Source organism: Mustela lutreola, chromosome 1 (assembly GCF_030435805.1).
Source record: "Mustela lutreola isolate mMusLut2 chromosome 1, mMusLut2.pri, whole genome shotgun sequence".
NCBI classification, from domain to species: Eukaryota; Metazoa; Chordata; class Mammalia; order Carnivora; family Mustelidae; genus Mustela; species Mustela lutreola.
The window spans coordinates 274,849,810-274,876,126 of NC_081290.1; the positions used below are offsets into that span (position 1 = coordinate 274,849,810).

The 26,317-nt window shown below is 36.4% G+C and overlaps 1 protein-coding gene across 1 annotated transcript; it reads right to left on the bottom strand.

The window, feature by feature from the left end:
• Nucleotides 1–710: 710 nt before the first annotated feature.
• On the bottom strand, nt 711–1,643 carry LOC131822571 (olfactory receptor 4C11-like). The gene has a single exon (XM_059158860.1). It carries the CDS (start codon nt 1,641–1,643, stop codon nt 711–713), a length of 933 nt encoding a protein of 310 aa, XP_059014843.1.
• Between the last annotated feature and the right edge of the window lie 24,674 nt (nt 1,644–26,317).

Sequence of the window (26,317 nt, forward strand, 5' to 3'; positions counted from 1 at the left end):
TCTTGCTGTAGCCCCATTTAAAAATCATAGAAATTATCTGAATATCATAATGCCTTTGTAATACTACATTTAGAAAATCCTATACATAATGCCTCTGTTATCCTAATAGTCAAAGGAAACATTAAAGCAAATGTATAAGAAAAAAATTACATATATTCATTTATATATATATAGAGAGAGAGAGAGAAAGAGAGACAGAGAGCACCTTTTTTCACTAGGATGAAACTTTTTTCAAGATAATCTATTGATATAATGAAAAGAACTTCTTGACTCACAGTTAGCTCCTTTGCCCTGAATGTGCTCAAGGGAAAGTTGGATACCTTAAATGAAATGTGCTTTAGAGAAAAATACAAGTCATAGAGAACAAGACTGACTGACCTTCCTTCCTTCCTTCCTTCTGTCCTTTCTTTCATTCTTTCTGGCTGTTTATTGTTTGAAAAGTTGTGATTATATACATATATTTCTCTTTACCAAAACAGAGTGTAGACTGAGATGTGAGGAGTATTTCATAATCCATAGTGTCAGAGTTGAGCTCTCAGGTAAAGTAAGAACCAGGCTGGCATTATGAGGGAAGCTACTAGTTTGAGGACAGAAGTACACATAAAGGAAAGGAAATCAGCTGTCCTTTTTAGAGTGCATCCAACAAGTCAAGATATACACTATTATATTTGATATGTGTATAGGTTAAGTGATCAACCAAAGTCCTCAATTCATCTTTTGCTTTCTGAGGTAATTTTGATATGCCAGAGCTTTCTCATGGCATTTTTCACTTCTGCATTCCTCAGGGTGTAGATGAGTGGATTGAGAAAAGGGGTCCCAATAGTATAAAATACAGTCACCATCTTGTCCATGGGGAAAGTGGTTGGGGGGCGTGTATATATGAATATACATGGACCAAAGGATAAGATTACTACTATGATGTGAGAAGTGCAAGTTGAGAGAGCTTTTTTCCTCCCTTCTGCACTGTGATTTCTCAAGGAATGCAAGATGACAATATATGAGATTATCAGAATCACAAAACTGCTTGAGCAAAGCGCCCCACTGTTAGACACCAACAGTAGGTTGATCCTATAGGTGTCCATGCAAGCAAGTTTCAGCAAGGGCTGCAAATCACAGCAGTAATGATCAATCAAATTGGGTCCACAGAAAGGCAGTCTCAAGGCCAGGATAATCTGGGCTACAGAATGGATAAAAGACCCTATCCATGCAAGAATAATAAGGATGGTGCAGACCTGTCGTCTCATGATGGTTGGGTAATGTAAGGGCTTGCAGATGGCCACGTAACGATCAGCAGCCATGAAGATGAGCACAAAGATCTCCATACAGCCAAATAAATGTAAGGAAAAGACTTGAGTCATGCACTCATTGTACGTTATGATTTTTTTTGCAGAGAGTGAATCCACAAGTAGTCTGGGGGCTATGGATGTTGAGAAGCAGAAATCTGTAAGGGACAAATAAAATAGGAAAAAGTACATGGGGCTCCCAAGTGTAGGGCTGTACTTGATGGTCACAATAATAAGCAAATTCCCTACCATGGTTCCCACATAAAAAATGAAGAAGATTACAAATACCATTTTCTGTCTCATGGGATTTGGGGTCAATCCTAACAGTATGAACTCAGTTACGCTGTTGTTGTGTTGCATTGTTTCAGGCAAAGTGGAGAAATGGAAGTTAGAAATAATCTACAGATAAAGAGTATTATTGGAGCGCCTGGGTGGCTCAGTGGGTTAAAGCCGCTGCCTTCGGCTCAGGTCATGATCTCAGGGTCCTGGAATCAAGTCCCGCATCGGGCTCTCTGCTCAGCGGGGAGCCTGCTTCCTCCTCTCTCTCTGCCTGCCTCTCTGCCTGCTTGTGATCTCTGTCTGTCAAATAAATAAATAAAATCTTTAAAAAAAAGTATTATTAAATGACTACTTCATTTGGAGTTCAAATCCATATGATCATGGATGTGTCAATTATCAGTGTGTAATCCCTTACCTTCCGTGTTGTTTTCTTCTGAATAAGGTGGGGATCATAATAGCTATTCACAATCTATTCACCTGAGTGCTTACGGAAGCAATGAAATATGTCAATAATAAAAGTGTATGTAATTCTTTAGGCATAATAAACATTAATCTAGGAGACAGGTATGAGATGGTATCTTTCTGAAGTGAAGGCTTCTCTTTAGTTTACAGCAAGGACCTATAATGACAGGATGTGGCAAAATGGAGACAACTCATGCAATATTTACATACTGCTTATTCACACTATTTGAGCCTTGTAGTTCAGTTATGAAGTATTTTCTAGTAAGTATTCTGAACAATCAAGGAATTATGTAGAAACTTTTGATAGTGTTTTCCATAATGACACCTAAAAGGGAGACGAACATGAGAGAGAGAGAGAGACAACAAAAGAGAAACAAACAATATTTAAGCTGTGAACATTCAGTCATTTGGTCCAATCCATTATGAAATTTATTTTAATCTGTTAGCTTGACTGTTTATCTCTTGTACTTTAATTCTCAATAATTTCTAGTTGTTTAGAGTTTTAAATTCAGTTTATATCATAAACTTTTTCATTTTTTATATTATACGATATAAAGGATTACTTACCATTTTAAAATACCCCTTTTATTTGTTGAAAATACATCATAATGATGCTGCATTAAAAATAAGGCTTTTAAATACCTCCTCTTAGTGGTTGATTTATTAATCACCTTGGTATATTAGTGTTTCATAAGGTTCATGACAACTGTGTTCTGACAATGGCTGCAGGGACAGCAAGATTCCTCAGATCAGCGTAAGATTTAAATGTCTGTGTCAGAGGGTGAGTTACTGTAGAGACAGTTCTGGACTCATGGCTCTTAACCACATTATGCCCCAACCACACTGCTAATCAGTATGATTTCTCTGCACTCTTAGGTTTTTGCCAGATATGCTCTTTGTCCAACTTTTTGGCAAACAAGAATTAAAACTTGTCCTTGGTTTCTAACAGTTAAATATTATAAAAAGATATCTATCTTTCTATCCACCCAACTACTTATTGATATATGCTGTATTTATCATCTATCTATCAATCATCTATCATCATCTATCTATCCTCTATCCATCCAGAGCTATTCATCTATCTATATAATAGAGATACAGACTGAGACATTTATATAGTTCACATAATAATATATATGAGAGGCTTACATTTAAAGAGAGCAACATAAGAGAGGCATCCTGTTTAGTGCTAAATTTATCATCTAGGGAAAAAGTACATACTTATTAATAAGTATTAAAAAGGAAATGAAAAATCTAGGAGACTTTCCTATTGATAAAATCCAATAGTTTTCAGTCACATCCAATACTCACTTACTCCAAAAAGGGATGCCTCCTTCATCCCAAGTAAAATCATTATCTCCATGGAGCACTTCCCTGGACATTCAAATAGGTATTATTTCTATTTGCTTATGTCTCCACCAGTTGCTGTTGTGCATTTCTATTATTCGGTGTTCTCAGTTTCCATTGTAATCTATGTCTAGAAAATCCTCTAAACTTTCTTTCCTTCCTCAAATGGCTTTTATGTGTCAGATGCACACTGTGACATTGATCAGATTAATTTTCTGTGAGTTAGATACACAGTTATGTTAATCCCTAAAACTAATCTTATCAGCTTTGATAAGAGCTTACCTGAAGGTTAGGATGTTCAGTTCTTCTTTCTTCTAAAGGTAATTTGGTTATTCTTTGCTCAGATGAGAATTTAAAAAAAAAAAAAAATGGGGGCGCCTGGGTGGCTCAGTTGGTGAAGCCACTGCCTTCAGCTCAGGTCATGATCTCAGGGTCCCGGGATCAAGTCCCGCATTGGGCTCTCTGCTCAGCAGGGAGCCTGCTTCCCTCTCTCTCTCTCTCTCTGCCTGCCTCTCTGTCTACTTGTGATTTCTCTCTGTCAAATAAATAAATAAAATCTTAAAAAAAAAAAGAAAAGAAAAAGAAAAAAGATGTTTTTAAAATTCTGTCTGATCTCATTTGATGTCACTGAAGCTCAAGTTCTCACTTGCATGCCTGAAGAAGCTGTTCTTGGATGCACCCCACACTTTCTGAAGTCAAATCTTACATGGAATGTTGACTGGAAAGAAAATGCTCCCCGTTTTTCCTTTCCTGCTGTGATATTTAAACATGAGTGATGCAAAATATTGGAGTCGAGGGAAGGTAATTACCTGAAATCTCCCTTCCTTTTTTTTTTTTTTTGTTCCTTTTTTGCCTCCTTCCTTTTTAATTAAGAATCCTGAGCTAGAAGTAGTAAAGAACTTAATCCTCGATATCCTCGATATGTATTAACAGATTATGGGAAAGAGGTGATCTCTTCTTGAAATTAAAGGTTATTATTTGGGCCGTAAAGGATGTTGTTTGGCTAGAATAAAAAAAAATAATAATAATAAAAACAGTGATTACCTAGTGATCTAGTGGCCAGGACATGGTTCTTGATACCATTATCCAAGAAAATGAACAGAATGTCTTAAGTAAATGGCTGATTCTAGGTCTAGGGCGGGGGATGTACAAGATGAACTGGAGCATCTTGGAGTGATGGAAGATAAGGAAGTGCAAACACATACACACACACACACACACACAAACTGTGATGAGAATATGTCAAAGGGACACAAAAGCAATGTGAAGAACCCTTGGTGACAAAAACTGGAAAAAATTAAGGAACAAAATAAGTGACACTGAATTGAAATGTAACTCATAGTTTAAATAATCCACAAGTTTATAATGATATTAAACACTTAAATAAGTAATCAATAGGGGAAACTAGACAAATCTCCCATAATAAAAGAATCCCTAATGATACTGCAGTTACTCTTCTCTCAAAGGATTGTAGGCTAGTTCTCAATCTCTTATTTGTAGAGTGTACGCAAATGAGTTCTTTCCAAAAGGCTCACTGTGCATTGGGATGGAAGGAGTAATTTTAGAGAGGAGAAATGTGGAAAATACTACCTTAACCAGGTGGTCAAGTTTAACATCAATTGTGCTGAATCACATTGAAAGTATGTACCCACTGGGATGATCTGATGCAAATGGAGCTTGGCCTCTGTGATCTTTCTCCTAATAACCATAACCCTTGTCCAATCTTGAGTAAAATATCAAACAAACACCAAGTGAAGGTTTTTATGTAAAATGTCTCACTAGTTCTTCTCAAAACAGTCAAGTTCATCAAAAACAAAAAACAGTTGAGAAGAGTTATGTGATGGACACTGCATTAGCTATAGAAATGTAGCATCATTATTTTACACACCTAAAAGGAATAAAGTGCTGTATGTTAATTGTACTTGAAATAAATAAGAGAGTATCTATAACTCACTGTCTGGAGGTGCTGAAGAAGATATGTCAACTGAATTTAATGTGGTATGCTGGATGAGATTCTGGAGGAGAAAAATGCCATTAGTGAAAGTAATCTGAATAAAATATGTTTGTTGGTTAAAAATAATGGGTTCCCATGAAGTCAATTACTTGTGAACTAATGTACTCTTCTATGTAAGATGGTAGTAGAGGAAACTGAGCACAGAGCAGGTGGAAATCTCTTTTTCACCATTTCCCTGTTAATATAAACCTGTTATAAAATATGAGGTTTTTTTAAACATAAATGGCTTATTTCACCTAATATGTCATCAAAGTGTATTTCTGTTGTAGCGTGGCTCAGAAATCTTCCTTTTATATGCTGAATAATATTTCACTGTATGTGTACCACATTCTGTTTATTCATATGTTGATGGACACTTGGGTGCCTTACCTATTTTTGCTAATGTGACTATTGCTGATATGGACATGAAGGTACACATATTTCTTCCAAATCCTCACTTCCAATGTTTTTGTTATATACCTGGAGGTGGAAATTAGAGATCACTTGATCATTGGAATGATCTGGAATCATTTTCTGGAATGTCATACTGTCTTTCATAGTTGCTATGCCATTTTTATATTCCTATGAACAGTAGGTACATAAGTGTTTAGTGATGTTGGGTATTTTCTCATCTGATCATTGCCCATTTGTATGCACATTTTTTGATAAATGTTTGTTTATTCAAGGATTTTATTGATATTGAGTTTTATGAATTCCATGAGCTGCCTTTTCACTCTATTGATTGTGGCCTTTGATGCATAGAAGTTTTTAACTCTGAGCTTATTCAATTTTTTAATTTATTTCTTCTGTAAGCTTTTTTTATTGTCATATTCAAGAAATTATTTCATAAAATAATGTCTTGAAGATTTTTCCTTTTTTTAAAGGTTTTATTTATTTGACATATAGAGATCACAAGTAGGTGGAGAGGCAGGCAGAGAGAGAGAGAGAGAGAGAGAGAGAGAGAGGAGGATTCAGTCTCCCCAATGAGCAGAGAGCTAGATGTGGGGCTCGATCCTAGGACCCTGCAATCATGACCTGAGCCAAAGGCAGAGGCTTTAACCTACTAAGCCTCCCAGGCACCTCTTGAAGCTTTTTTTTTTTTTTTTCTTCTAAATATTTTACAGTTTTAGTTCTTATACTTAGGTATTTGATCCATTTCCAGTTTATTTTGTATATGGTGTAAGTTAAGTTCTACCTTTATTCTTTTGCACATGAATCTCGAGTTTCTCCAAACTATTTGTTGGAAAAAAACTGTCCTTTTCCTATTAGGTGATGTTGATACCCTTGTTGAAAGTAAGGTGACCCTATAGGAGATGTTGTGCTTCTGGGCTCTCCAATCTATTCCATTTGTCTAAGTACCTGTCTTAATGCCATTACCACACTGTTTTCATTACTATAATATTATGATAAGCTTTAATTTTTTTTTTATTTTTAAATTTTTTTATTTTTTTTTTAATTTTTTATAAACATATATTTTTATCCCCAGGGGTACAGGTCTGTGAATCACCAGGTTTACACACTTCACAGCACTCACCAAATAAGCTTTAAAATAAGGAGATGTGAGACTTAAAACTTTTTCTTTTCAATATTTATTTCTTTTCTTTTGACTAAAAGTCCCTTGAGATTCCATATGAAACTGTCAGCTTATTTTTCTATATCCTCAAAAATTGCCATTGGAGTTTTGATATGGGTTTATTAAAAGTGAATTGTTTCATATCTTACTGACTTCTAAACAATATTGAGTCTCCTGATCAATGAAAATGTGACATCTTTCAGAATAGACACACACACACACACACACACACACACACACAATGATTCATTAGAAAGAATTTGTTTTTGTTTAGATGGAAGATGAAGAGGGCAAAATCTGCAGAATCAATGTCCCATTTTGAGTCTGAACACCAGAAACTGCTACGAGCCTGTAAGAGTTGATGTCCCAGTTCAGGTCCACAGGCAGCAGCTCTGTACATCAGGAAGAGTTATGTGTCAGAGTGGAAACATGAGGCAGGAAGAGCTAATGGTGCAGTTTGCAGGCTCTCAGGCAGGAGAAACCCCTCTTACTCATGGCAGGTTAGTCTTCCATAATTTTCAGGCCTTCATTTGGTTGGATGAGGAGCCACTTTAGTTAGAGCAATCTACTTTATTCACTCTCCCAATACAAAAGTTAATATCATCCAGAAAAATCTTAGTCATCACCAAAAGCAAGAGTCAAACCAATATCTGAGTTTCCAGTGGTCTAGATAAGTTAACACATAAAATTAAACAGTCCATTGATTATCCACACTGTGTGTGTGTGTGTGTGTGTGTGCATGTGTGTGTAATCTCCATAAATAACACCTAAACTCCAAATAAAGACTACACATGGTTATAATTCCACCTAACATTGTACAACTATTCTGTATGCACATGAAAATGCACTAAAACCTCCAAAAAAAGGCAAGGTAAAACTTTTGGGTGATTTGTATTTTCCCCTTGATGTTTAGTTAGCTAAAACCATGATGGAAAATAAAAGACAAATAGGATATGGCACAAATTCCACATATCTTCAGTTTCACGGTAAGAGGAGAAAGTAAAGAAAAGAAACAAGGAAAAAACATTTGCTTTAAATATATATATTTACACACATATACCTATCCATAACATAAAGAGTAAATAAAATAATTACCATATTCTGATCTGAGGGTATTGAAGGGGCAGAGGGTGAGAAGTTGGGGGAACCTGATGGTTGGTATTAGGGAAGGCAAGTTTTGCATTGAGCACTGGGTATGGTGCATAAACAATGAATTCTGGTACACTGAAAATAAATTTAAAAAATAATAAATAAATAATAATTACCATCTTCATTTTTGTAACAGTCCCATGGTTAATTTATAATTACTTTCTTCTATTATTCATTCTGTATTCAATGTGCCTTCAGCAAACAGGAAAGATGGTTGTGTTTCTTTAGCTGGTGGGGTGACACAAACCTTCATTCCTTAAGTATCTGGGTCATTAATATTTCTGCCTGGATTGTGTTGTTTTAGTATTCCATTGCCCTTGATCACAGAGTATGGTGACACTAAAAGTGGTCCTATGGATCTCCTGTATTCTTGGTGTACTCTTCCTTATCTCCACTCTGCAGTAGTAATAAATTTCCCCTTGGTTGCCAGGATCAGTCACCCTAGCCAGCACACCAACTTACTCTTTTGCCTTTAAATTCAAAGACATGAGCTATCTAAAGTGGTCAGGCAGCAGTCCTAACACTCTGTTCAATAGAGTTGTTGTGTCTCCTGCTGGAAATGTTTCTCTCATTGGAATGAAGACTTTGAAGCAAGAAGAACATAAGTAAAAGGGAATAGGAAGCAAAAAACTTGATAGTGGGTCACTAGGGTTAATAACGTGTGGCGCTTCTCCCATTTCTACCCTTTGATTAGAGGTCTGGGTATGGGAGTTCAACAACATATCATGGGTGCTGATTCAGAACATCTAGGGCCTTCCTGAGAAGTCAGGCCCCTTGTTTCAAAATCCCCCAGTGAATGTCTGAAAAAATAATAGTACTGAACTCCTTATATAATTTTTTTCATACATGTATATCTAGGATAAAGTTTAATTAATAAATTAGGCACAACAAGATATTAACATCAATAATAATGAAGTAGAAAACTTACAACAATATACTGTGAAAAAAAAAGTTATCTGAATATAGCCTCTCTCAAAGTACCTGAATATACTGTACTCACCCTTCTACTTCTGATCATATGAGATGATAAATTGTCAGTTGTGAAAGAAATACATGGGGAACTTCAAATCTGTACCCATGTAAAAAGCCTGATGAGGAGGTTTTCCAGAAAATGACCTTGAAGAAAAAATAAATCACCACAAAACAAACTTCTTCAAACCTCTATGTTCTGAGAAAGAGCCCAGGAAATGAATTCTGTTTCATTGTTCATTTTTCTCATGGAATAAATCTAGTACACCAAGTTCCCAAAGATAATGAAATTATATGAAAGAAAAACATAACAAGGAAACAACATTTATTTTTCATTCAAAATAAATGGAGAATGATAGCAGTTGGAAAAGAAAAATGGGTACTCACTGCTGCTTGGCATGAATATTTATAGAAATTGAGGTATACATATTTTGATCACTTTACCTCCATTTTTAGCCCATTCATTCGCATTATATGAAGAAACAAAGTCCAGAGACATAAACTAATTCTCTAAGTCTAACCATGAAACTCAGGCTTTTTTAAGTGTTGGTTTGTTTTGTTTTGTTTTTCCGTTTGCTTATTTTTAGGTATTTAGTAGTTCTCATTCTGTGTAAGACAGCCAACTAATTTTGAATCAATTAAGATTTAGAGGATATGGTAATGTTCATATATCTAGAAAGGGTCATCCTATCTTTGCCCCAGAATTAAAAACATGTTCCCATATTTTCCCTTCTGAATACTGCTATGAGTGTTCAAGAAGTTGAGTGTGGGTTATCTCCACGGGTTTGTCTTAAAATACAATCTATGATCTTTGAGTACATGAATTTATGGTCCCTTATTTGATACCAAGCTCTTATAGTCAAGAGGTGGTAGGTATAGTTAAAAAGAGGACAAAAATTGTATACTTCTCCTTCTGATACCATGGTGCTATAATTTTAGATAAATCCTTTAGCTTCATGGGGCTTCTGTTACCCCATTTGTGAAATTACAAAATCGGTTTATTATTATCATATGAGCAGTTACTTGTACTATCAAAATAAATCGATGCTTTCAGCCTGGGATAGCAATCAATCTCTTAGGAGGAGGTAGAGATAAAAGTAGATAAAGCAATGAAAGGAACTGTTGTAGACACATCAATACCTGTTGGATTTGAAAGAAGGGGAAGTGAAATCTCAGGCAATTTCTTGTCTTCACTTTCAGTGTTTGAGGATTTTTTTTTTTTTTTTAAGATTTTATTTGTTGATCTGACAGACAGAGATCACAAGCAGACAGAAAGGCAGGCAGAGAGAGAGAGAGGGAAGCAGGCTCCCTGCTGAGCAGAGAGCCCGATGCGGGACTCGATCCCAGGACCCTGAGACCATGACATGAGCCGAAGGCAGCGGCTCAACCCACTGAGCCACCCAGGCGCCCCGTTTGAGGATTTTTTTAAGAATTACTTTTAGCCGGGGCGCCTGGGTGGCTCAGTGGGTTAAGCCACTGCCTTCGGCTCAGGACATGATCTCGGGGTCCTGGGATCAGGTCCCGCATGGGGCTCTCTGCTCAGCAGGGGGCCTGCTTCCCTTCATCTCTCTCTGCCTGCCTCTCTGCCTGCTTGTGATCTCTCTCTGTCAAATAAATAAATAAAATCTTAAAAAAAAAAGAATTACTTTTAGCCATTCTGACTGGTGTGAAATGAAATCTTGCCATTTGCGACAACATGGATGGAACTAGAGCGTATCATGCTTAGTGAAATAAGTCAAGCAGAGAAAGACAACTATCATATGATCTCCCTGATATGAGGAAGTGGTGATGCAACATGGGGGCTTAAGTGGGTAGGAGAAGAATCAATGAAACAAGATGGGATTGGGAGGGAGACAAACCATAAGTGACTCTTAATCTCACAAAACAAACTGAGGGTTGCTGGGGGGAGGGGGTTGGGGAGAAGGGGGTGGGATTATGGACATTGGGGAGGGTATGTGCTTTGGTGAGTGCTGTGAAGTGTGTAAACCTGGTGATTCACAGACCTGTACCCCTGGGGATAAAAATATATGTTTATAAAAAATAAAAAATATAAATGGGATTGACTCCTTAATTTCCCTTTCTTCTGTCTTGCTGTTGGTGTAGAGAAATGCAACTGATTTCTGTGCATTGATTTTATATCCTGACACTTTACTGAATTCCTGTATAAGTTCTAGCAGTTTTGGAGTGGAGTCTTTTGGGTTTTCCACATATAGTATCATATCATCTGCGAAGAGTGATAATTTGACTTCTTCTTTGCCGATTTGGATGCCTTTAATTTCCTTTTGTTGTCTGATTGCTGAGGCTAGGACCTCTAGTACTATGTTGAATAGCAGTGGTGATAATGGACATCCCTGCCGTGTTCCTGACCTTAGCGGAAAAGCTTTCAGTTTTTCTCCATTGAGAATGATATTTGCGGTGGGTTTTTCATAGATGGCTTTGATGATATTGAGGTATGTGCCCTCTATCCCTACACTTTGAAGAGTTTTGATCAGGAAGGGATGTTGTACTTTGTCAAATGCTTTTTCAGCATCTATTGAGAGTATCATATGGTTCTTGTTCTTACTTTTATTGATGTGTTGTATCACATTGACTGATTTGCGGATGTTGAACCAACCTTGCAGCCCCGGAATAAATCCCACTTGGTCGTGGTGAATAATCTTTTTAATGTACTGTTGAATCCTATTGGCTAGTATTTTGTTGAGTATTTTCGCATCTGTGTTCATCAAGGATATTGGTCTATAGCTCTCTTTTTTGGTGGGATCCTTGTCTGGTTTTGGGATCAAGGTGATGCTGGCCTCATAAAATGAGTTTGGAAGTTTTCCTTCCATTTCTATTTTTTTGGAACAGTTTTAGGAGAATAGGAATTAGTTCTTCTTTAAATATTTGGTAGAATTCCCCCGGGAAGCCGTCTGGCCTAGAGCGTATCATGCTTAGCGAAATAAGTCAGGCGGAGAAAGACAACTATCATATGATCTCCCTGATATGAGGAAGTGGTGTTGCAACATGGGGGCTCAAGTGGGTACGAGAAGAATAAATGAAATAAGATGGGATTGGGAGGGAGACAAACCATAAGTGACTCTTAATCTCACAAAACAAACTGAGGGTTGCTGGGGGGAGGGGGTTGGGGAGAAGGGGGTGGGATTATGGACATTGGGGAGGGTATGTGCTTTGGTGAGTGCTGTGAAGTGTGTAAACCTGGTGATTCACAGACCTGTACCACTGGGGATAAAAATACATGTTTATAAAAAATAAAAAATTATATTAAAAATAATAATAATAATTAATAAATAAATAAATAAATAAAAGAATTACTTTTAAACACCTGTCTGTTTACTAAAAAAATAAAAAGAAAATATAGTCACAGGAGAAAAATAAAAGAAAGAAAAGGAAGGACTCTGCTCTTAATCTCACTAATTTCTTCATTCTCCTTGTAAATGTTCAGGTCTTAAGGTAGTTTATATTATTCTCCCACTCAGGATGTATTAGCTATTTCAAAGAGGTCATCACTGGAAATGCTTTTAATGGATTTAGGAAGAAGGCAGTACCAGATGCATCTTCAGTACTGGGACATCAGGTGGTCTAGTGAGGCCACCCGAATGTACAGATAGAACGGTGTATGAGCAATAGTTTTGATTTAAACATACAAGTTCATACTCTAACTGAGCCACAGATGCAAATGATTCCTCTAGTGGTAGGTTAGGATGGCATTGCACAGTGTCTTAGACCATCATTAGGAATTCTGTCTCTCTGAGGCCATATCACCTTCAGGTCTGTCTTGTATAGCACATGTAGTTTCTACTCTACTCTCTGCTCTCAGCTGTCACTTTGCCCCAACGTTGTTCCTGGCTCTTTCCGCTTTTAAGACACTGCAAGGCTTTGTTTCCTCAGATCTGTGTGTTATAGCTAATAGAGTAGTCATTAATAGAGTATATTCTTTTATATGGTATAAAACAGTGTTAATATCAATGGTAAAAATCATAATAGTAATAAAAATTCAGGTTTACACTAAAAAATAAACCCTGTTTCCACATGTTCATCCTGCTTTGTTTGTTTCTTCCTTTGACTACTTTCACCATTTAATCCACTCTTCTTATCCCCCCCTGTGGCAAACACCAATATGTCCTGTGTATCTGTGAGTTCAGTTTTTTTATATATTTTTTTCTGATTTCCCATGTTAATGAGATCTTACAGTATCTTTCTTTCCCTTTAATATATTTAGCATAATTCCCATAATGATCCCTTCCTTTTTGTCACAAATGGCAATATTCAAAAGGAGAACAATATCTAATTTTTATGAGGGCAGACCTTGGGGGTTGTTTAGTTGTAGTTGGACAAGTAAGGATCTCCTGGCACTAATGTTTAGTCCTCACCTACACCCCTCTTCAGTTGGGGCTTTATGCTATGCTCCTTGAGCACCTGGAGCATGGACTTCTCCAATAGCCCATAGAAACTTTGCCTTTGGTGGGTAGCAGTGTACTCTGCACTTGGCTGCTGAAGCACATGTCCTGGATCTAATTCATAAGGCACCATTTTGAGGATTAGAAACAGATGGCCTTTTCTCATGCCACAAGCGATTTATTTCCCAATAATGAAATTTCTATGAGCCATTCTGTATGAATGATACAAATTAAATTTTAAACACGATCTTGATCATTTAAAATTTTAATTATGGGTTGTCTGGGTGGCTCTGTCAGTGAAGCATTTGCATTTGACTCAGGTCATGATCTCAGGGTCTTGGGATCTAGCCCTGCATTGGGCATCTTGCTTGGTGGGGATCCTGCTTCTGCTGCTGCCTGCTTCTCCCTCTGCTTATCTGCTTGATCTGTCTCTGAGAAGTAAATAAATAAACATCTTTTAATGTAAATAAATAAATGTATTTTAAAGAATAAAATAAAATTTTAACTGTTACGGATTCCTAAGTTATACACTAACTTAGGGTATGTGATTTGGTGAGTGCTGTGAAGTGTGTAAACCTGGTGATTCACAGACCTGGGGATAAAAATATATGTATATAAAAAATATATGTTTATAAAAAATAAAAAATAAAAAAAAAAAAATAACAAAAAAAAAAAAAAAAAAAAAAAAAAAAAAATAAAAATATTTATATATCTTTTGTTCATGGGAAATAAAATTTTAAGAACAGTTGCTATATGACCTTTTATTCTGTACAAATGATCAGTAGGATTAACATTTACCTGTTTTTAATGTCTTTATTGAGATACATACCACATGCTAAACAATTCACTTATTTGAAGTATATAATAGTATAGAAGGCTGAGAAACAACCAACATTAACTAATTTTACAATATCTTTGACACTCTAAAAAGAAACCCTATTCCGCTTGCCCCTTTTAGTTACCTGTCATTCCTCTCTATCACCATCACTAGCAATCCTAGGCAAATAGCATTCTATTTTTTATATTTATTTATTCAGGAGTAATGGGGGAGGGGAAGGAGAGATTCTGAAGCAGATTCCATGGTGGGTGTAGAGCATGATGGGGCTTAATCCCATGATCATGAGTTCATTATCTGACCTGAAATTGAGTCTGAGCCTGAACAGACTGAGCCAGAAAGGGTCCCCATAATCCACTTTATTACTCTATAGATTAACTTTTCTAGACTTTTCATATAAAAGGAATTAAGTATGTTTTCTTTTTTAACCTATTTCTTTCATTTAGTATTAAGTTCTAAGCATTAGTTTCACCCATATTGTGGCAATTATCAATATTTGTTTCCTTTTTGTTGATGAATAACCTTCCATTTTATGAATTCATCAGTTGTTTGAACTGTAGATGTTTCCTCATTTTAGCTCTTATGAATTATGTTGCTACAAATATTGGTTTTCAAGTTTATGTGAAGATATATTTAATTTCCATAGGGTAGTTGTTTAAGATGAGAATAGCTAGGTCTTGTTCTATGTTTAATCTTCTGAGGCATTTCCACATTGTTTTCCAAAGTGGTTGTACCATTTAACATTACCACAAACAATTTATGAGAACACTAATTACTCTACCACTTCACTAAAACTCATTATTACCTGATTGTTTTGATTCTAGACATCCTAGTGGGTGAAAAGTGCTGTCTCATTATGGCTGAGGTTTGCATTACCGATTATCTGAAGGTGTTAACATCTTATGTTCTTTTGGACATTTGTATATTTTTTTGGAGTAGGGTTTATTCAGATATTTTGCCAGTTTTTAATTTGGGTTAGTGCTTTATTTTTTTATTTTATTAATAAGTGGTAGGAGTACTTTATAGAGTCTGAAAACAAGTTCCTCATCAGATACATAATTTGCAAAAAAAAAAAAAAAATGTCTTGGTGGCTCATCTGTCTTCTGCTCAGGTCATGATCTCAGTTAGGGTGTTGGGATCAAGCCCTCCATTAGGCTGCCTGCTCAGTGGGGAGTTTACTTCTTTCTCTCCTCTCCCCCAACTTCTCCTCTTACTTTATCTCTCAAATAACTATAATCTTTAAAATCTATACATACATAATTTACAAGTATTTCCTCCCAATATGTGGGTTGACATTATACTTTGTTGATGATGTAATTTTCAGCACAATAGGCATTAATTTTTATGAAGCCTTAAGGCAGCGATTCAAGGTCACAATGAGGTACTCATTTGCAATAAAATATTTGTATATTTTCGACTCAAGGGAATGAAATTTTTAATGACAGTCACTGTTCTGCTTTTTTTTTACCTATGAAAATAATCACTAAATTTGAAAGGGAATTTTTTTTTTTTTTTGAGGAGACTTAGTTATATCAGTAAGGTGTTATTTTAGTAATATAAATCTTTTTGTGAGACAAATTTTACATGTAATGAAATGCAGACCTTTTTAAATATAAAGTTGGATGAGTCTTGATAAATGTATTGCTCACATAGCCATTAAGAAATTCAAGACCTAGAATACTTTCATTAACCCAGAAAATTCTGTCATGCTCCTTTTCAGTTAATTGTCTCAGATGCAACTATTGTCCTGATTTGTATCACTCTATTTTAGTGTTGTCTATTCTTTATCTTCATGAAAATTGAATCACAGCATTTACTCATAGTGCATGCTCTCTGTTTTGGGACTTGTCATGTTGTTCTGTATATGATTAGTCCATTACTTTTCTTTGCTGGAGATTATTCTGTCTATACTGCCAACTTGTGCCTTTCAAGTGCAGTGTATTTGAATTTCATGCAATTGTTAAATTTTGGGGAGTAAGTTCATAGTAGTTTAGTTTACTTTTTTGTTCTCTTTGTAAATCATTTTACATCTTTTCTATATTTTTTGAGTTAATGAAGTAAATGGTTTTTGACAATTATTCAATTTTCTCTTCTTCACAACTTCTTTATTTTTATTTTTATAAAACTTAGTAAATCTCTATTTTTTAGGGCAGTTTCAGGTTCACAGCAAAACTGAGCCAAAGCTATGTGATTTCCTTCATCTCCTCTGCTTAAGAAATAGGCAGAGGGACTGAATGGACCTTTTCCAAAGACATAAAAAATGGCAAACAGGTACATCAAAATGTGCTCAACATCATTTATCATCAAGGAGATGCAAATAACAATCATAATGAGATATCACATCACCTTTCTGGTTTCCCAGAAAATGACCTTGTAAAAGAATGAGACCACAAAGAAGAAAAATTATTGCATCCAGGTACTGAGAAAGACCCCAAAATATGAATTGTTACATTATTCATTTTTTCCATGGAATAATTCTAGCACACCCAGTTTTGAGGAAACAATGAAATTATCTGAAAGACAAACATATCAGGGAACAACAACATTTATTTATGATTCAAGATAAATGAAGAATCCTAGTAGTTGCAAAAGGAAAATGGGTACTTACTACTGTTTGACATAAATGATTAGAGAAATTGAGGTACACATATTTTGATCATGTTACCTCCATTTATAGTCAATCCATTCACATTAAATGAGGAAACAAAATCCAGAGACAGAAAACAAATTCTCTGCATCACACATCTAATCAAGAAACTGCTTTTCTTTCTGATTGAATCTTTGAATTCTGGAGAAATTGCTGGGTAAATGATTTCTAGTTTATACCTGGGAGAAACTATAATGCAGGCTTTCATACTTCTGCTTTTTGAGTATAAGCCATTAAACTGACTCTTGACCTCTAATATCCTTTCTTATTCCTCTCCTATTCCTACTCATTTCATTCACCTCATTCTTTCTATTCCCTTTGTATTCTCATCAAAACTATTTCTTCCCTTTTCATACAATGTCCACAATGTCAGACTCTTACCTGCTTCTATTCCTGGAAGGAGTCTATAAACTGCCTATGCCTGGACTAGTTTCACCACTTACACAGCTGACTTCTTGATCTCACCAGACCTTTTATGAGGGACTATACATTCCTTTTCCAATCTGTAAAAAGCCACAAAGGGGGAAAATTAGTCATTGAGTTTCCTTCCCACTGGCCAAAGTTCAGTCCCAGAGTGGGCCATTTGCACTGTCATCTGGCCATGTCACTGGACTCTTTCTAGAGTTGTAGAAAAATAAAGCGTCCAAATTAGCAGCAGGGGCATTCCAAGCAGGAAGCAAACTTGATGGGAAAGCCTCTGTGCATATTAGGTCCCAGTCATGTCACACAGCTTCTACTACATCAGCAGCGATAGGGAATATCTCTTGGTAGGATTTCAGAAGTTCCCCCATGAATATGAGCCAAAGTCTTGTCAAGTCAGGCCCACGAGTGACCAAAGATGGAGAAGAGTATCATGATGAAATGCAGGACATTGCTAAGGCATCTCTGGCTATAAGCAACAGAAGTGCAGGAATATCGGTGACACTAAAAACGAAAAATCTGAGTGTCATGCATGATCTGTCTCACACTTAGATGTTAGCTCTCATTTGCTTGATTGGTCAGGTGATGTTCACCTTCACTGCAAAGGGATTTGACTCTTTCCTTCTTTGCCTTTGTCAAACCTGAAAACTAGTCATCTTTACAGTTAACATAAAAAAAAAAAAAAGATTTTGAACAGTGCTCTCAGATATAGCATATGTTACTTCCCAAATTTAGAGGCTCATGAAATTCTGTGTTTCTTTCCTACTGGTAGGAGAAAATACTCCTTTTTTTGATTGAGGGAATCTCTGCATCTCCAGGCCACATCACTCTCTGCCCATGTGACTCTTCTCTGAAACTTCACAATGTTTATCTTCTACTTTCTTCTTTGTGTGAACATAGTACGTGTGTTAATTTCCTACAATTATATACCAGGAAATAACACTAAGCAAAAAATAAGTGGCTTAGAACCACAAAATTGGATTTCCAAATTAACAGTTTTGTTTTATTTTTCTTTTTTTAAAGATTGTTATGTATTTATTTGACAGAGAGAGTGTGTGCGTGTGTTTGCAGAGTGAGTATGAGAGGGAGAAACAGACTCCCTGGGAAGTGGAGAGTCCTAGAGGGAGCTTGATTCTGGGACCCCGAGATCATGACCTGAGCCTAAGGCAGATGCTTATCTGACTGAGCTACCCAATCTCCACCCCAACCCGATCCCTAATTACTAGTTTTAAATTGCAAACCAAAACCTGAAAGCTTAAAATAAAAGCAATTTATTTGATTATGATTCTGCAGTGTAGGTTGGATTCAGCTGGGTGTTCCTTCTTCTGCTTTCACCTGGGAACATTCTCAGTGTTATGAATGGAGTCTGAATGAAGTGCATGGTCCAAGATGGCCTTATATATACATCTGGTAATTGGCTCAGGCATGTCAGTTCTCACAGTTTCTTCCGAAGTGTAGATTGGGCACTACCTCACCACTGTTGTTTCAGGGAAGTGGTTGTTTCACAAACAAAAATTTCAAAACCTCTCAAGCCAGCCTTTAGGGATTAAACAACATCACCTTTACCATCTTCTGTTCATGTGGCTAAAGGTTACATGTGAGTTGTGTCACAAGTTTAACCCAGATAAAAGCATAAAGAGATAGACTCCACATTTTTTTTTGTAGCATATAATTATATAACAGTATTGGTGGATTTAGGTGTACAACCTAATGATTGATAAGGAATATATTTCAAAATGTTCACAATAATAAATCTAGTTAGCACCCATCACATCACAAAGTTACATGTTATTCTTATGATGGAAATTTTCAAGAGCTACTCTGTAATTTTCAGATAAAGAATATAGTATTATTAACTATAGTCTCCAGTACATTACTACATTCCCATCAGGTAATATTTGTTTACTTTATAACTGGAAATTTCTTCCCTTGACCACCTTCACCTATTTCATCCACCCTTCCTATCCTCCACTGTGGCAACCCCCAATATGGTCTCTCTATTTATAAGTTCATTTAAAAAAAAATTATTTTTTTAAGATCCCCCATGCTAATCAGATCATATAGTATTTGTCTTTATATTTGACTTATTTAACACAATTCCCATAATGATCCATCCATGTGGTAATAAATGGCAATGCTCTAAAGGAGAACAATACCTAATTTTTGTGAAGGCAGACCTTTGGGGCTGTTTAGTTGGAGCTGGACCAGTCAGGCTCTCCTGACTCAAAAATTTGTTCCTCACCCACACCACTCTGCTCTAGTTGGGGCTTTGACCTATGTAGGCAGCCGAGAACTGGGCTAGAGTCAAGAGACCAAACCAGGCCCCGACTCGGGCCTCCTGGAAACCAAAGGTTAATAACCCCATGAGCGGAAAGTTGAGCAGCCTGAGAAAGGGCCTGAGCTATGGATCCTAAGAATTGCCGACGTGGTTGCCTGCATGTACTTATCTGGAATGCGCAAAACAGGTCTGCTCATTGAATCATTGTGGGATTGTGCTGTCCTTGCATGGGCTATAAACTACAACATTATAAGATTGTGCTGTTCTTACATAAACTATGTCTTGAGTATCCTTGAAGTTAGTACATCTTGTGCCAGAGGGTCTGCTATTGGTGCTTGGGAACTAGATAATGGGAAAGCTTGAAGGGTTTTCTGTGCATGTTGCAAACTTTTTAGTAATCAGCTAAAAATAGATACTTTCTTATGATTGTTTCTGTTAGCTATATAATGCCTCACACCCTTGAATAAAATTGGCACTGCTTGGACATCATCCACTGTGTCCCTCCTGTCCCCATCTCTTTGCGTCTCATTGTCTCACCATCCTCTTACCCTCTCGACCCTGGTCGTGTTGTCACGCCAGCCGCGACAGTCCTATGCTCCTCAAGTACCTGGAACATGGACTACTCTAGCAACACATAGAAACTTTGCCTTTATGGGACAGCACTGTGATCTGCACTTGGATGCTGAAGCAGTTGTCCTGGGTGTCATTTATATGGCACCATTTTGCAGATTAGAAACAGATGGCCTTTTCATATGTCACATGCCATTTATTTCCCAATAATAGAATTTCTATGAGCCATTCTGTATGAATGAAATGAACTGAATTTTCAAATATGATCTTGACCATTTAAAATTTTAATCAGGATAGAGATCCAAGTCACTGTGACACAGTAATTCAATTAATTAATTAATTAATTAACATATGATTTATTATTAGCCCCAGGGGTACAGGTCTGTGAATCACCAGGTTTACACACTTCACATCACATACCTTCCCAAATGTCCATAAACCCCCACCCTCTCCCTACCCCTCTCCCCCTAGCAACCATCAGTTTGTTTTGTGAGATTAAGATTCTCTTGTGTTTTGTCTCCCTCCCAAACCCAACTTGTTTCTTTATTCTTTTCCTACCCCCCAAATCTCCCACATTGCCTCTCAACTTCCTCATATCAGGGAGATCATATGATAATTGTCTTTCTCTGATTGACTTATTTTGCTAAGCATGATACCCTCTAGTTCCATCCATGTCATTACGAATGGCAAGATTTCATTTCTTTTCATGGCTGATTATATATACCACTTCTTCTTTATTCATTCATCTGTTGATGGAAATCTAGGTTCCTTCCATTGTTTGGCTATTGTAGACATTGCTGCTATAAACATTCGGGTGCATGTGCCCCTTTGTATCACTACATTTGTACCTTTAGGGTAAATACCCAGTAGTGCAATTGCTGGATCATAGGGTAGCTCTATGTTCAACTTTTTGAGGAACCTCCATGTTGTTTTCCAAAGTGGTTGCACCAGCTTATATTCCCACCAACAGTGTAGGAGGGTTCCCCTTTCTCTGCATCCTCGCCAGCATCTGTCATTTCCTGACTTCCAGAATATTAGCCATTCTGACTGCTGTGAGGTGGTATCTCACTGTGGTTTAGATTGTATTTCCCTGATGCCGAGTGATGTGGAGCACCTTTTCATGTGTCTGTTGGCCATCTCGATGTCCTCTTTGCAGAAATGTCTGTTCTTGTCCTCTGTTCATTTCTTGATTATTTGTTCCTTGGGTGTTGAGTTTGATAAATTCTTTATAGATTTTGGATACTTGCCCTTTACATGATATGACATTTGTAAATATCTTCTCCCATTCTGTCAGTTGTCTTTAGTTTTAGTTAACTGTTTCCTTTGCTGTGCAGAAGGTTTGATCTTGATGATGTTGCAAAAGTTTATTTTTGCCCTTGATTCCCTTGCCTTTGGCAATGTTCTTAGAAAGTTGCTGCGGCTGAGGTTGAAGAGGTTGCTGCCTGTGATCTCTTCAAGGATTTTGATGGATTCCTTTCTCACATTGAGATCCTTCATCCACTTTGAGTCTATTTTCATGTGTGGTATAAGGAAATGGTCCAATTTCATTTTTCTGCATGCAGCTCCAATTTTCCCAACACCATTTGTTTGAAGAGTGTGTGTTTTTTTAATTGGAAATTCTTTCTTTATTTGTCAAAGATTAGTTAACCATAGAGTTTAGGGTCTCTTTCTGGGCTCTCTATTCTGTTCCATTGATCTATATGTCTGTTTTTGTGTCAGTATTATACTGCCTTGATGATGACTGCTTTGTAATAGAGCTTGAAGTCTGGAATTGTGATGCCAAAAACTTTGGCTTTCTTTTTCAAAATTCCCCTGGTTATTTGAAGTATTTTCTGGATCCATATACATTTTAGGATTATTTGTTCCATTTCTTTGAAAAAAATGGATGGGATTTTGATAGGGATTGCATTAAATGTGTAGATTGCTTTAGGTAGCATAGACATTTTCACAATATTTGTTCTTCCACTCAAGGAGCATGGAACATTTTTCCATTTCTTTGTATCTTCCTCCATTTCTTTCATGAGTACTTTATAGTTTTCTGATAATAGATTCTTAGCCTCTTAGGTTAGGATCATTCATAGGTGTCTTATGGTTTTGGATGCAGTTGTAAATGGGATTGACTCCTTAATTTTTCTATCTTCTGTCTTGTTGTTGGTGTAGAGAAATGCAACTGATTTCTGTGCATTGATTTTATACCCTGACACTTTACTGAATTCCTGTACAAGTTCTAGCAGATTTGGAATTGAGTCTTTTGGGCTTTCCACATATAGTATCATAACATCTGCAAAGAGTGACAGTTAGACTTATTTGTCGATTTGGATGCCTTTAGTTTATTTTTGTTGTCTGATTGCTGAGGCTAAGACTTCTAGTAGTATGTTGAATAGCAGTGGTGATAATGGGCATTCCCTCCATGTTCCTAACCTTAGCAGAAAAGCTCTCAGTTTTTCTCCATTGAGAATAATATTTGCGGTGGGTTTTTCATAGATGGCTTTGATGGTATTCAGGTATGTGCTGTCCATCCCTACACTTTGAAGAGTTTTGATCAGGAAGGGATTGTGTACTTTGTCAAATGCTTTCTCAGCATCGATTGAGAGTAGCTTATGGCTCTTGTTCTTCCTTTTATTAATGTATTGTATCACATTGATTGATTTGCAGATATTGAACCAAACTTGCAGCCCTGGAATAATTCCCACTTGGTCATGGTGAATAATCCTTTTAATGTGCTGTTGAATCCTATTGGCTAGTATTTTGGTGAGAGTTTTGGCATCTGTGTTCATCAAGGATATTGGTCTGTAATTCTCTTTTTTGATGGGATCCTTGTCTGGTTTTGGGATTAAGGTGATGCTGACCTCATAAAAAGAGTTTGGAAGTTTTCCTTCCATTCCTACTTTTTGGAACAATTTCAGGAGAATAGGAATTAATTCTTCTTTAAATGTTTTGTAGAATTCACCTGAAGCCATCTGGCTCTGACCTCTTGTTTATTTGCAGATTTTTGATGACTATTTCAATCTCCTTACTGGTTATGGGTATGTTCAGGCTTTCTATTTCTTCCTGGTTCAGTTGTGGTATTTTATATGTCTCCAGGAATGCATGCATTTCTTCCAGATTGTCAAATTTGCTGGCATATATTTGCTCATAATACATTCTTATAATTGTTTTCATTTCTTTGGTGTTGGTTGTGATATTTCCCCTTTCATTCATGATTTTATGTATTTGGGTCCTTTCTTTTTTCTTTTTGATAAGTCTGCCCAGGGGTTTATCAATCTTATTAATTTTCAAAGAAACAGGTCCTAGTTTCATTGTTTTGTTCTACTGTTTTTGCTTGTTTGTTTGTTTCTTTGTTTGTTTTTTCTTATTTCATTGATTTCTGCTCTGACCTTTAGGATTTCTCCTCTCCTGCTGGGTTTTAGGCTTTCTTTGTTGTTCTTTCTCCAGCTCCTTTAGGTGTAGCATTAGATTGTGTATTTGAGACTTTTCTTGTTTCTTGAGAAAGGCTTGTTTTGCTATATATTTTCCTCTCAGGACTGACTTCGCAGTGTCCCACAGATTTTGAACAATTGTGTTTTCATTATCATTTTTTTCAGTGATTCAATTCTTCTTTAATTTCTTGGTTGACCCATTCATTCTTTAGAAGGATGCTGTTTAGTCTCCATGTATTTGAGTTCTACCCAAATTTCCTCTTGTGATTGAGTTCTAGCTTCAGAGCATGGTGGTCTGAAAATATGCAGGGAATTATTCCAATCTTTTTATACTTCTTGAGACCTGATTTATGACCCAGAATATGATCTATTCTGGGGAATGTTCCATGTGCACTAGAGAAGACTATATATTCTGTTGCTTTGAGATGGAATGTTCTGAATATATCTGTGATGTCAATATGGTCCAGTGTGTCATTTAAGGCCTTTATACTCTTGTTGATCTTTTGCTTGGATGATCTGTTCATTTCAGTGAGGAGAGTGTTAAATAATACTATTATTGTATTGCTTGGATAATCTGTCCATTTCAGTGAGGTGAGTGTTAAACAATATTATTATTTTATTATTGTTGATGTGTTTCTTTGGTTTTGATATTAATTGGTTTATATAGTAGGCTGCTCCCATGTTAGTTGCATAGATACTTAAAACTGTTAAATCTTCATGGTTGACAGACCCTTTGAGTATGATATAGTTTCCTTCCTCATCTCTTATTATAATCTTTGACTTAAACTCTAATTGATCTGATATAAGTGTTGCCTCCCCAGATTTCTTTTGATGTCCTTTAACTTGGTAAATTGTTTTCCACCCCCTCACTTTAAATCTGGAGGTGTCTTTGGGTATAAAATGAGTTTCTTGTAGACAGAATATTGATGGGTTTTGTTTTTTATGCAGTCTGATACCCTGTGTCATTTGATTGGGGCATTTAGCCCATTTACTCTCAGGGTAACTATTGAGAGATATAAATTTAGTGCTATTGTATTGACTCTAAGGTGACTATGACTGTATATTGTCTCTGTTCCTTTCTGATCTACTACTTTTAGCTCTCTCTTTGCTTAGAAGACCTTTTTAATATTTCCTGTAGAGCTGGTTTGGTGTTTACCAATTCTTTTAGTTTTTGTTTGTCCTGGAAGCTTTTTATCTCTCCTATTTTCAGTGATAGCCTAGCTGTGTGTAGTATTCTTGGGTGCATGTTTTTCTCATTTATTGCTCTGAATATATCATGTCAGCTCTTTCTGGCCTGCCAGTTCTCTGTGGATAAGCCAGTCTAATATTTTTACCACTGTATGTTACAGACTTCTTGTCCCAGGCTGCCTTCAGGATTTTCTCTTTGTCACTAAGACTTGTAAATTTTACTATTAGATGATGGGGTGTGGACCTATTCTTATTGATTTTGAGGGGTGTTCTCTGTGCCTCCTGGATTTCGATGCTTATTCCCTTTGTCATATTAGGGAAGTTCTCTACAACAATTCTCTCCAATATACCTTCTGCTCCCCTCTCTCTTATTCTTCTAGAATCCCAATTATTCTAATATTGTTTCATCTTATGGTATCACTTATCTCTCAAATTCTCCCCTCATGGTCCAGTATTTGTTTGTCTCTTTTTTGCTCAACTTCTTTATTCTGTGTCATTTGGTCTTCTATATCACTAATTCTTTCTCCTGCCTCATTTATCCTAGCAGTAAGAGCCTCCATTTTTTATTGCACCTCATTAATAGCTTTTTTTTTTTTTTTTAAATTTCAACTTGGTTAGATTTTAGTTCTTTTATTTCTCCAGAAAGGGTTTTTATTTCTCTAGACAGGGTTTCTCCAATATCTTCCATGCCTTTTTCAAGCCCAGCTAGCACCTTGAGAATCATCAGTCTGAACTCTATTTTCTTTTCTTTTTTTTTTTTTTTTAAAGATTTTATTTATTTATTTGACAGAGAGAGATCACAAGTAGGCAGAGAGGCAGGCAGAGAGAGAGGAGGAAGCAGGCTCCCCGCTGAGCAGAGAGCCCGATGTGGGACTCGATCCCAGGACCCTGACATCATGACCTGAGCCGAAGGCAGCGGCTTAACCCACTGAGCCACCCAGGCGCCCCCATCCGTCTAAACTCTAGATGTGACATTTTGCCTATGTCCACATTGATTAAGTCCCTAGCCTTCAATACGGCATCTTGTTTTTTTTTTTTTTTTTTTTTTTTTGTGTGTGTGTGTGTGTGGTGCGTTTTTCTGCCTTGTCATTTTATCCAGATAAGAATATATGAAGGAACAAATAAAATACTAAAAGGGTGGCAAAGACCCTAAGAAAATGTGTTTTAACCAAATCAGGATACAGCCCAAATTGTGGGGTAAAGAAAGGAAGTTCAGAAAAAATAAAATTAAAAAAAAGAAAAAAAAAAAGAAAAAGAAAGAAAAGTATAAATATATATATAGATAGATTGGTGACTAGAATAGAGTCGCCCACTTAATTTTGGGAGCATTTTGGTGTTTTAGAGGAAAGTACCTCCCAAAATTTTAAAGAATGGAAAAAAATATATATGTGTGTATGTATATATACACAAAATAAGGGTAAACACTATTAAAGGATGGAATATGAGTATAAAGATTATTTTTTTTTTTTAATTTCTAAAGAAGGAGTTGGTAAGTTGGTTTGGAGAAT